This window comes from Pogoniulus pusillus, chromosome Z (assembly GCF_015220805.1).
Source record: "Pogoniulus pusillus isolate bPogPus1 chromosome Z, bPogPus1.pri, whole genome shotgun sequence".
Taxonomy (NCBI): Eukaryota; Metazoa; Chordata; class Aves; order Piciformes; family Lybiidae; genus Pogoniulus; species Pogoniulus pusillus.
This window is the reverse complement of record NC_087309.1, coordinates 85,821,729-85,834,488: the sequence shown is the minus strand read 5'-3', so window position 1 is coordinate 85,834,488 and position 12,760 is coordinate 85,821,729. Positions and strand designations below refer to the sequence as shown.

The 12,760-nt window shown below is 39.7% G+C and overlaps 1 protein-coding gene across 1 annotated transcript in view; it reads left to right on the top strand.

The window, feature by feature from the left end:
* Positions 1-12,760, top strand: part of MEGF10 (multiple EGF like domains 10) — a 128,891-nt gene that overhangs the window by 75,747 nt on the left and 40,384 nt on the right. Inside the window, exons 7-11 of the mRNA XM_064176489.1 lie at positions 541-661; positions 2,424-2,560; positions 5,732-5,944; positions 11,151-11,325; positions 12,092-12,212. Coding sequence (XP_064032559.1) covers positions 541-661; positions 2,424-2,560; positions 5,732-5,944; positions 11,151-11,325; positions 12,092-12,212 — 767 coding nt within the window. The remainder of the gene's footprint in view (positions 1-540; positions 662-2,423; positions 2,561-5,731; positions 5,945-11,150; positions 11,326-12,091; positions 12,213-12,760) is intronic.

Genomic DNA, 12,760 nt, shown 5'->3' with positions numbered 1-12,760 from the left:
CTGAACACTATGCTGTTACTCTGGCTGCTCTGTGATGCAGGCAAGCAGGGCTGGTAGCTAAGAAACAGCTGGGCAAACCATGTTGCGGCGCACATTCAGATGTGTTGCTGAGAGAAAACTCTCTTGATCCAGGCTGCTAAGTAAAAGCTACAAAAAGGAGCAGCAGAAGCTTCTTTCTGACCCCTGTGAAAGCAGCTTGCCTAAAAGTTTGGAAAAATCTTTTTGAAACATGGAGTTACTTAGCTTTGCTCTTCCAGAATAGATCTTGGGCTTTGTTAGTAACAACATATGAGCACCAACCAATGTAGAAGGAAATATCCTTAAGAAAAAATATTTCCCCGATTTTCAGTTCTGTTTTTTTTATAGATTTATTGCACGAATACTATAAAATATTCAGTATGCATCTGTTTAGGTTGTGCTGCTTTCTGTTTCATACTGCTGTCTGGAAAAGTTATTGATAGCATTAAAAATAAAGCATCTGGAGGCTGGAATGTGTGCCAAAGTAACTCTTGTCTCTCTTGTACACGACCACCTCTCCAGCTGTGAGGACCTGTGTCCTCCTGGGAAGCATGGGCCACAGTGCGAGGAGAGGTGCCCATGCCAGAATGGAGGTGTCTGCCACCACGTCACTGGGGAGTGTGCCTGCCCGCCAGGATGGATGGTAAAAACACTTTCTGAAATTGACACAGCTCCATAAAACTTCCATATTTGTAGGTTTGAGGCAGCATCAGAAAATGGTAGCAAATAAGGATAGCAAATGCAGTCTGCGAGAAGCCAGGAGTAATGGGAAGCATATTTTAGCATAAGGAACTGGAATAAAATACTTGTAAAACCATCTGTTCCTGAAAACATTCCAGTTCTGTGCTGCCTTTTTAACTGTATCACATTCTGGTAAGCAAAAGAACATGAATCATACTGTGGTGAGGTAACATCCTTTAAACCTTGTCTGGAAGTCATTCATTTGTAGGTATTTTAACACGGGGTTTTGGCCCTGTTTTCACAGAATATTAGCGGTTGGGAGGAACCTCCAGAGATCATCCAGTCCAACCTCCTCGCCAAAGCAGGATCACCTAGGGTAGTTCACACAGGAATGCATTCAGGCAGGTTTTGAAAGTCTCCAGAGAAGGAGACTCCATCACCTCTCTGGGCAGCCTGTTCCACTGCTCCATCACCCTCACTGTAAAGAATTTTCTCCTCATGTTAAGGTGAAACCTTCTGTGTCCAAGTTTGTACCTGTTGCTCCTTGTCTTATTACAGTGGACCAGTGAAAAGAGATTGGCTTCATCCACTTGACACCCACCCCTCAGATTTTTATACACATTGATAACATCTCCCTTTGGTGTTCTTCAGACTGAACAATCCCTGGTCTCTCAGTCCCTCTTTGTAGGGGAGATGCTCAAGTCCCCCAGTCATCTTTGTGGCTCTTCACTGGACTCTCTCCATCATGTCTCTACATCTCTTGAACTGGAGAGCTCAAAATTTGACACAGTGTTCCAAGTGTGGTCTCACTAGGTCAGAGTAGAGGGGGAGAAGAACCTCCCTAGACCTGCTGGACACACTTTTCTTGATACACCCCAGGATGCCATTGGCTGTCTTGGCCACAAGGGCAAATTGCTCTCCCAAATGTTTTCATATGTATAGTATGCATGGTGAATGGGATAACAGAACTTTGACGTCATCTTCAGACTTCCTACACTTTTTTCAGTGAGTAGGGAAAGAACAAGAGACTATGGAACTGCGAGTAGCCTCCCTTACTAACAGGCTGCCAGCTCTGAGCTAGTAAATAACTCAGCAAAGGATCAAAAGGCTCTAGTGTGATCAAAGCCCAAACAATTTCTTTAAATACATTTGTATTGAAACTCCCCTCACTACACAGGTGTAATTAATTCTAAGGGCATAAATAACAGTGCAGAAATTCAAAACCTACTGAAAGGAAGCAGACATCCTACCTAAGCTTTTAAGATAAGTGACTTTCAATGAAATTACAAACAGCTTTTCTTCCATTAGAAAAAAACAAGTAAAGTAGTTTAATTGGGGCATTTTAGCAGTTATTGATTTCTATGCCACTACTCACGGGAGGGCATTTCTGGATGTCTTTTATATACTACTCCTTGGGAAATAAATTGGAAAGAGCTTGACATCATTTAGTCTTAAGTGTCTGTTTTCCCTGTTGCTTAGAGATAGTGTTTTTGATTAGCTTGGCTTCCAAAATGGAAATTCTAGAAGATTATTCCTTCAGTGCTGAAAGATACGTCACATTTAAAAACTGCAGAAGAGTCTGGCAGTTTCAAGATCAGCACTAGACAAGTGACATGACATATTCTTTATCTTTCTTCATTACTTCAAACTTTTGTTCCTAGTCCATTCAAGCTGTAAGAGAAAATCTAATACTAAGGTTTTTTTTTTTTTTTCTGCATTCACAGGGCATGGTCTGTGGTCAGCCTTGTCCTGAGGGCCGTTATGGGAAAAATTGTTCCCAGGAATGCCAGTGCCACAACGGAGGGACCTGTGACTCAGCAACGGGTCAATGCCATTGCAGCCCAGGCTACACAGGGGAACGGTAAGAAAAACTTGGTTTTGCAAGTTTGCTGAACTTGCAGATGGTCCTTTTATGACAGAGAAAATTAAAATTCTGGTGGAAAGCAGAATTAAAATATCTGTGATACTATTAAAGGACTCTTATGAAATCTTTGCTGTGTCTTTTGACTGATCCTGGATCACAAGTTAGAAGTGCCTGTGTGATTACCCTTCTATGTGGAACTGTTTGGCTTCAGGATTTTCCGGCTGTGGCCCATGCTCTGGCAGTGTCTCCTGTGTCTCCACTTGAGTGGCTGGCGGAATGACGCAGTTTGGGGTATGGCAAAGGGGTGAGGAGGGAAGACTTTGGTTTTGTGCAGATGTTTGGCAGTCATAGTACCAAGGGAGGCTCATCTGGCTCCTCTTCAAAGTAACCAAAGTGGATTTATCTCCTAAAGGTTTTGTTCAAATGAACAAACAAAACTTTATTTTCTGACTTGATTCTTAAAAGTGATCCTTGGTAGACTGGAACTATACAATAGCAAGACATCATTTTTGAAGGCAGTGGAAAGTGCTGAAAGAAGTGTTTTTCTGATATATTTAAAATAGCAGACATCTCATCTGCTGAAGTCAGCAGTAGCTTATTCACTGTGGTCAATTCAGGAGATCTCTGCCAACGTTAGCAGGTATTATAACTGCATGCACTTCCTATGTGAGTGTTCACAGGACACAGAGAAGGCTGTGCCAGACTTAAGGGGGAAAAAACCTCATGGAGAAGAGAGACAAGTAGTCCATAGCTATTTGAATGCCATTGTGAAATTTGTGTCTGTGAAGAAACAGTGCAGAAGGCAGTAGATGCATTTATAAAGACGTAGTCAAGCAGGGAAATCAAGGGAATATCCACATGAGAGTCTACACACTCCACTACATTGGCGTTTCTAAAAGCAATTATGTTTTTTATCCTGGAATTTATATCTGACTTTAGCCTGAAACACTTTACAGTCTGCAGCCTTTGGATCACTTTTGCAAGTCTGATCTACCTCTTTTCCTGACAAACAGGCTATATTTGGCAATTCTCTTGTTATTCAGGATACTCCTCTTGTCATTCAAGATACTCCAAGAGTCAGAAGCAGGGGTGTAGACTTGAGTCTTAATTCACATCAGTGGACTGGCAAGGGAGGGAAGTGTTGTGAGAAATGCGAGTGCGTTGTCTGAGATAGCGCATACATACCACCAGCAAAAGGGTCAGGTTTAAGAAGTGCCAGGGTACTCTCTGCTTCTGCCTGCAATTTCAACAGTACTTCTCTGAGATTTTGGTGTGGTGGTGACTTCTATAACTCCATGACAAGACAACAAAAAGGGGACTCCTAGAGCATTTAACAATCTCTAGGTGATCTGAGTTAACACAAAGGAATCTACTTAAAACTGCCTTTTTGTGTGATACCACAGAATGAAGAAGGTCTTTCAGAAGCCAGTAAAGACACAATTTTAAGAAAAAAAGTAACAAAGAGTTTGCAAGGTCAAATTTTATTTAATTTGGTTGGGATTCCTGATTGCCATCTGCAGAAAATTCATTCTCTATTTTTATAACTTCAATGGAAAACATTTAAACAGATTTATTAGCTCTATTTTTATGCTGCATCTCTGAAGGAAAGGTGATTTTATCGTCTGCTTCAGTCACCACAGAGTCACAAACGCCTTGAAACTTTCACGTAACAGTATCAGATTGAGGCAGGTATTGCAGAAGCATGAAATGAACATCTACTTCCACAGTGAGAGGGCTCTGCTAAATTCAGTTACATTTTACAGTGCCTTGTACAATGTCTCTCTGAACTTTTCCTGTAATAAGCCACCAAACACACACAAATTTTGAAAGTCAGGTGTATGAGAAAATTAAAGATTTTTTTTCTTTTTAGACCAGGGCGATTAACAGATTATAATCTAATAAAGCTAATAATAATGTGCTGTGTTGTCAAGTAATATTTTTGTACGAGCTGTAACACAGTGATATTTACAGGTACCCAGGTCGCAGGAGAAGTTATATGCCTGATTCACCTGTTTGCTGAGCTTAAAGCACACTTCAGGACTTCAGTGTCAGTGTATTCTGGCCTTAAGGCCTTGAGAGTTAGCTGTTTTGTCTGTTTCTCTCCATGTTAGCATAATTCAGTGTTTATAGGATGCTAATACTGGAAAAAAAAGTTATTTTCTGTGACACATAAGCATGAATATGTTGAGACAAAGGAAATTGCTTTCCATAAGTTTTAGAAGCATGATAGTGGAAATTGTCTTGCAGTAGTCAGGCTGATCTCTTAGGTTTAAAAATGTCTTTCCCATGTAAAACATTAAGGAAATCAGACTGCTAAAGTAGCTACTTTCTAAAAGCTCAGTGAATGAAAATGAAAACTTGGATGGAAAAGTCCCTTTTTAAAAGATACATTTCCCTTAAGAACCAGCAAAAATTACTGATACTGCCTCACAGGAGTTAAACTCCAGTCTTTACTAATTTTCACTTTCAGATATTATAGAAGTCAGATTGAAAAAAAAAAAAAAGGATTTTGGATTCCTGAAGATTTTTCCATGTCATGCTATGGATTTTTTTAAAAGCAAAAATCAACAACAGCAACAAAATAGGTTTAGAATGAAACTGTGACAACAAAGATATTCTGGAAAAATCACGTGTTTGAAAACACAATTAGAAAATATTCTCATCAGAGACTGCTGAGTATGATTGCCAGGGAACTTCCTGGCCTGAGCATTTGCAGGAGCACGGGTTTCTTCTGGTTACTCATTTTATTGCTAAGTGAAGAACCTGCATCACTTAAAAAAGTTACAGATGAATGGCTTTTGAAACAAAATACTTGAAAATGTATTCCTTCATTCTTCAGGTCTGACATAAGAGTGCTTGGCTTTGTTCTGATTTCTGACCATGAAGTGCAGTGGTCAGGGTGTGCATGTTGCCTCCTTTGAGAGGGGAGGAGAAGGGAGAACTTTTCCAAAGGAGCTTGCAGAGCTGTTGTTTTTAAGCCTGTCTAGCTGTGCAGCAAAAGAAACCAGGCACTTCTAAATAGAAAATTTAGTACGTTCTTTATATACTTAACAGGCATTTTAAACGAATATAAGAGATCCCTAATATACAGTATTTTCCTTAAATTTCCAAATAAAACTGATTTATTTGTTGTTTGTTTTGGCTTGTTTGTTTTTTTGTTTCTCACAGATGCCAAGATGAATGTCCAGTGGGGAGTTATGGTGCGCAGTGTGCTGAGACCTGCCAGTGTATGAATGGAGGGAAATGTTACCACATCAGTGGTGCCTGTCTCTGTGAACCAGGATACACCGGAGAGCACTGTGAAACGAGGTTTTGCCCTGAGGAAATCTATGGTCTGAAATGTGATAAAAAGTGCCCCTGCCACATGCCTAATACCTGGAGGTGAGCCTTACACTCTTTGACCTGCTTTCTTTGTCAGTACAGAACATAAATCTGACTATAACTGAAAAGTATTATCTGATTTTTTCCCCCCAAGTATTTTCATGCAAACTGAAGGAGATAAAGACTTGCAGAGTACTTAGTATTCTCTAACCATATCAAGAAAGAAAAGAACAACCTGAAAGTGCTTCTGAATTTTAGTGTAGGTGATTGTTTTAAAACAAAATTCCCAAAGTCTTTCCAGTTGTAAAGCTGGATTTTAAAAATACCTCCTTTCCACACACACCCTCCCTCCTCTGCCCCTTTAAACATTTTTTCTAGAAAGCAGCTAAAATCTGACTCCTGGACCTAAAAGGAAAAGAAGTTTGCCAGTTGACTTACCTTCTTTTACTGTCTCAGCTTATTCAGGCGCTGATGAGTCCTATTTTTGCCTTTTTTTTTTTTTTTTTTAGTTTTGTGTGTCTCTGTGGATTTTGCTCTATTTCAGCATATTGTCATGGAAATTTGAAAACTAGCTTTTTTGAGACAATTTTTCAGCTGTGAGGGAAGAATCTCAGATGTCAGTCAAGGCCAGCTGACATATTTATAGAACAACTGTGGACAGCTTTCTCTTGTTACCCAACACAGTTCTTCTGGTGAAATATTTTGGTCATTGTACACTCACACATTCATTTACACTTAATAGTAGCTTAGATAAGGTTTGTGAGCATTATATAAATCTTTGCTGTGAAAATAGCTGTGAAAGAAATTAGTAGGAACTATTGACTGTAAGATAGAGTGCTGCTTGTATGTTGTATATTAGATGCCCTCTTTCTATAGATAAAACAAAAGCCTATGGTCAGAATTTAGCACTGATGTTAAGGCACTAGAGCACATCCACGGAAACAGCTATTCTGTGAGGCCTCTGTTAGAAACTGCTTTATAGATTGCCTCAAACCTCAACTGTTCAACACACCTTCCTTGACAAAACCTGTGATATCAAACTAAATTCTTTCCTCTTTCCATTTGTGTGCTTGCACTTCTTCTTACCCCATTTATTTGAAATGTTTGGTTTGTATTTTGTTTTTGTTGTGGATTTTTTTGTTTTGGTTTTTGTTTTGTTTTGTTTTTAATACAGTTTCTAACATAAATTCAAGCACTGCAATCTTTGGGCAATGCAATCTAGAATAAATGGTAGCATAATGCTGACCAATGTAGCTCTCAGATTCTGCTGATAGACAAAATAGTATTGTGTTATGAATTACAGTTAGCTGCTTTCCTGAAAACTTGTCTGGAGACTGTTGCAGTAGCCTTGTTAGGCAGGAACATGTCACACTTTATAGCATTTCTGATATTACAGGGATTACTTCTGATTCATGTTCACCACAGCTGTTTCTTCATTTTTTATTGCTGGAAGGCAGCTTGTGGTCACATCAGATCACAAATGTTTGCATGTAAACAGACACATGTGGCTGATCTTTTTTCAAACAATTTTCCTTTCCGTGTGACAAATCAAAAGGTGCTTAACAGCCCTGTAGGTGTGAGAGCATATTTGCAAGGGCATAATGATCTGTGTGGAAAACAAAGACTTTCATGACTTCACAAGTGTATTTTACATACAAGGGTTCCTTTAAGAAACTTGGATTGGGAAGTGATTAAGACCACCCAAACAAACAAAAACAGAAATCAAGGGGCATCTGAGTAATGGTACAGAAGACAAAGCTCCCTGTGTTTTGTAAGATGTATGTTCACATGACAGTTTTTATTCTTTTTGTAAGGTGCAGAGGACAGCATCAGGTTAACAACCCTCTTGCTTCAAGAGGTTTCTTAACAAATAGCTCTCCTCTGTTGCATCTTTCAAAATATAGGAAAAGTTCGAGCTAGAGTGTAAAACAGACACAAACATTTGTTCTCTGTGTCTAGGTGACACTATCAATTTTCTGATTTTACTTGATAATCATGAAAAAACTCTGAGTGAGCACTAGCTGGCTGAGACTAAGACCTCAGAAAGCATGCTAACCCATGCATAGTACGTGGGGTGCGAAAGCAGTACTGAGCTGTTAAAAGCAGGCTTGTGTGTCCCTGCCATTTCCATCTGTAGTTTGCAAGACTCTCAGAAACATACCATTCTGAAGATCCAGTTTTCATGACTGGGTGACAAAGATATTCACCTGGCTTTGTCACCATTGTCAGTTTTGTGCAGGAATATTCTTCTAGCTTAAGCCACTTTTAGACTGGGTTTTGTCATGGCTTTACTCAAGTGATGTGACAACCACTCAGAAAGAGTAAAAAGGGCAGATTGTAGCTGTTTATTTATCTAGAAGGTTTAAAAAGGGTATTTGTTACATCTGTGGCACATGAAGTGCAAGCTCCCTCATGTTATTTTCCTCACTGCTTCACACATGTAGGTGAGATCAGCTGGGTTCACTCTGTATCACCAACTAATTTGGGATACTTCAGGCTAGAATTAGTGTTTATTTGTAACACAGGCCTTAGTGAGGATTCTTTGGTATTGTGCCTTTCCTGAAATACATGTGGAGGCTCAAGTGGAATTTTGTGATGTAACAGATGCTTAGTTCATATAGTCTGGGTGTGCTTTTAAAATCAAGATTGGGGCATCTTGCAATTTTGCATTTTTCTAATGGACCCATATGCACAAGAGCTTTTAATGGAAACTATATATTGCATATGGTGCTTCAGAACATAGATGGAAATTGTAATAGTGAAGCATCTATATAAATCATATTAAAATAACTAAGTTCTTCAAATACATAACACCAACTGACAAACAGCCATTTTGCTTATTTCTTTTTATACAAAGTAGAGTTGTGTTTCCCAAAAGCATGAACAAAAGACCAGGAGTAAAAGTGGATGTGCTGGCAATATCTCCCAACATCTCTTTATTTCCCTATCTTAATATATAAATTTTATTGCCAATCAAGCTAACTGCATGAGAACCCATCAAAAAGCTTCAAAAGTGCTCCAACTTCCTACATCTAATTACAAATTACAGAATACTGATTTTGGTGTCAATCAACATATGTGCAAGTGTGCTTTAGTGTTGCTCACTGTGGGGGTCACAGAATATCAACACCTTTAATTCACACCCAGTACTTACTTATGCATGCTTTCTTTTCTGAAAGAAAAAACCCAAAACAACCCCCAAAACAACCAACCTAACAACACCACTGAAAATTATGGTTTTTTTAAATGATTGTACTAATTAGCCTATGTTATAAATAGATTGTAATTCATATCTGAATAACTCTTCAGTTGTGGAGTGAAAAATTATATCACATTCTCTGCTCTGTATTCTTCCACTGATAAAAACCAGGAAGATTGGTGTGATGGTGTGACAGCTGGGTAGATGAAGGGAAAGCAGTGGGTATTGTCTGCCTCAATTTCAGCAAGGCTTTTGACACTGTCTCCCATAAAATCCTGATATGTAAGCTTAGGAAGTGTGTGTTTGATGAGTGGACACTGAGATGGATTGAGAACTGGATAAACAATAGAGGTCAGAGGATTGTGATTAGCGTTGCAGGGACTGTACTGAGCTGTGGCTAGTCGTGTTCCCTGGGGGTTCAGTACTGGGTCCAGTCTTGTTCGACATATTTATCAATGACCTGGATGTAATCTCAGCAAGTTTGGTGATGATATCAAACTGAGAGGAGTGGCTGATGCACCTGAAGGCTGTGTTGCCATTCAGTGAGAGGCTAGGGTGCTGGGTAGAGGTGAACCTCATGAAAGCTCAACAAGGGCAAGTGTAGAGTCCTGCATCTGGGGAGGAATAACCCCATGCATCAGTGCACGTTTAGGGGTTGACCTGCTGGAAAGCGGCTCTGCAAAGAAGGAAATGGGAGTGCTGGTGGACGCCAAGTTGACCATGAGCCACCAATGTGCCCTTGAAGCCAAGAAGGCCAACAGTATTCTGGAGTGTGGCCAGTAGGTCCTAGGGAGGTTCTCCTCCAGCTCTACTCTGCCCTGGTGAATTACCTTTGCAATTCATACTTTCCTTGATCAGCAGTATGTTGTTGGTTGGTTGTATTCAGCAACAGCAAACTATTCGTTTGACAAGAGCAGTCCTAGAGTCCAAGGGCAATTAAAACTAGTATTGCATGATCCTATTATGTTGCAACTCTTTAGAAAGACTATTGTTGTTACTTATAGCATCTAAAAGGGAAGTATATTTTTAAACTTTAAAATGGTCAGAAAAACACTCAAATGCACCCCCTCACAAGGAGTCAGCAAATCTTGCAGAATCAGGCTCTTGTCATGGGTCACTTAATGTGTCTGGATGAAGGCACATTTTTCATTCAGCACACTTAAGGGAACTTCAGTCAGTGGCAGACAAATATCTTTAAACAGTCTTCCCATTGTAAATATGTTGGATTTTGGATATTAGAGCTTTCCTTTGGTGAGAATTAAGCAAGAGCTTTGTCTGCCAGAGTGCTACAGAGTGCCCCATTGTGTCTACTTTTCCAGCACATATATCTTTACACAGCTGATGATGTCCATTTGTTATGAGGCAACAGCTGTCTGACTGCCCCTTCAATGAAACTGCTGTTCCAGGTAGGGACAGGTGGTCTGCCACCAGGTATGGCCAGCATAGGGGAGACACTCTCCAAAAGGCCACTGTTCTGATGGCACATCTGATTTCTGAACAACTAAAATGATTTTATGTAATTCCTGCAAAGCTGCCAGCTGTCCTGTAGTCAATCAGCAATTAAAAAAAAAAAAAAGTGTGTGCTTACTACTGGCTGAGTCCTGTATTACTGTTTTATGTTGGGTGCCGTGCTATTTTAATAAAGCATCTTATTTTTTGGGCAGTATGCTGCTGAGTTTGGGTAGTGTTATGAAAATGATTCTCCTATGCTTTGAGTAGAAACCAAACAATACATTTTGGGGAATTTAATGGTTTAATCACTTTAGTATTTTTAACTACAGATATCTATTTTATGGTAAAATTTGTATTGCAGATAAGTTTCTTTCCAATAGAAAAACATTTCTTTCCATGTCCTCCCAAAATGTCTGTATGTTCTACGATGTTACATTTCTTAATGGGAATGCACTTATCTATTCATATACAGAGCCTTTTGCATTGCGGATTGCAGAGTAAAATCATCTCTATGCATAGCATGCAACTTATCTGTAACAGCATTTTGTTGTCTGGAAAAAAAAATGATGTAACATAAAGTCCTGAATTATTGTTCCTTTCATCCCCTCCTGGCAGCTGTCATCCTATGTCTGGGGAATGCTCCTGCAAGCCCGGCTGGTCTGGGCTCTACTGCAACGAGACTTGTTCCCCGGGATTCTATGGCGAGTCATGTCAGCAAATCTGCAGCTGCCAAAATGGTGCTGACTGTGATAGTGTGACTGGAAAATGCACCTGTGCCCCTGGATTTAAGGTGAATAACTCTCACTTTCATGGTGCCTTTTCAGCTCCACTGCCTTTAGTTATGTGCCAAATTCTTCAAGATGCCTGTATGTACAGTAGAAAAGAGGTAAGGACGGTTAGGTATTGTTGAGAGTATTTTAAAACCCTGAAAAGGCCATTTGTGATTGGTTCTTGGTGCATTGAAATTAAGCCATTTTAAGAAAGAAAAGTTACTTGCTTTGTAAGACAGTGATAAGAATAAAGGTGTGGTATTGAGGTGTACATAAAGGGAGGAACAATATGTTTAAGTCTTCATCTCTGTGGCAATTCCTCATGTTCTCTCCAGAGAAATTCTAGACAAAGGCATCTTTTACACATAGTTGCTGTTGCAATAAGATGCTAATCTAGCACAGAAACAATTTTACAGGATGACTGTTCTTCTCTGAGAAGCAGCTGTGAAAAGTTCAGCTGAATTAGTTCTTTAAAATATATTACCTATACACACTATGGTCCCTCAAACTGCTCTCTTACTGTGTTTTGGATTCATGAAGGGTTTCTTTATTACTGAATATACCGTCCACTGACATAACCAAATGCTGCTAGCTGTGTGACCTGAGCTCTTAGCAGCAGCTAGCAGAAAATGAATGCTTACTGTAGATTGAAAAAAAGTATAGAGGACAGTCATGGGCTGTATATTTCCTGGCTTTTGTAGCATCTGAGTCAATCTATGTCATGTATTAGTTGTTTTGTCTGAACCTCCTCAGAGAGCTTTTAGCCTCTCATTTTGTATAATTCAGGGTGCTGCTTGTGGTACTCCTTGTCTTCCGGGGACATATGGAGTAAACTGTTCATCTGTGTGCAACTGCAAAAATGAAGCCATCTGTTCACCAGTCGATGGTTCTTGTGCCTGCAAAGCAGGTAAGTGACTCTTCAAATTAATTTTATTTTTCTGTAATCATGACACTGCATTTTTTTAAGTAAAGAAGAAAGAAACGATAAAAAGCAGACCACCTTGAAGGCCATATCCCTAAAATATTTCATGCTTCTGCAGCTCTGAGAGGTGAAACCTAGAAAAATACCTGTTCAGAGAAGAGTGCACACGCCTTTTGATTCCTGGATACAGTTCTCAGTGGGCTGCATACTGACTTAATTATTGGTGTTCACGACTTCTCTGCTGGGGTAGTGCTATGGTCTGCTAAAAGAACTACTGATATGTATTTATTCAATATCAGCCTTCCTTGTAAAAATACATGGCACTGTTTCCCCTCAGCCTGCGTGACTACCACCTCTTGCCGCCACCCTCACCCCTCTCAACATCATGGAGACGCAGGCTTCTTCCTGACAGTTTAGCACTGGCGTTAATAACTCCTTGAAATTTTTTCTATCCACATACTCTGTTGCTTAATAATTATCTGACAAAACCTTGCCTAGCAACTTTACCTACCTGTGCCTTTTCCTGTTCCCTG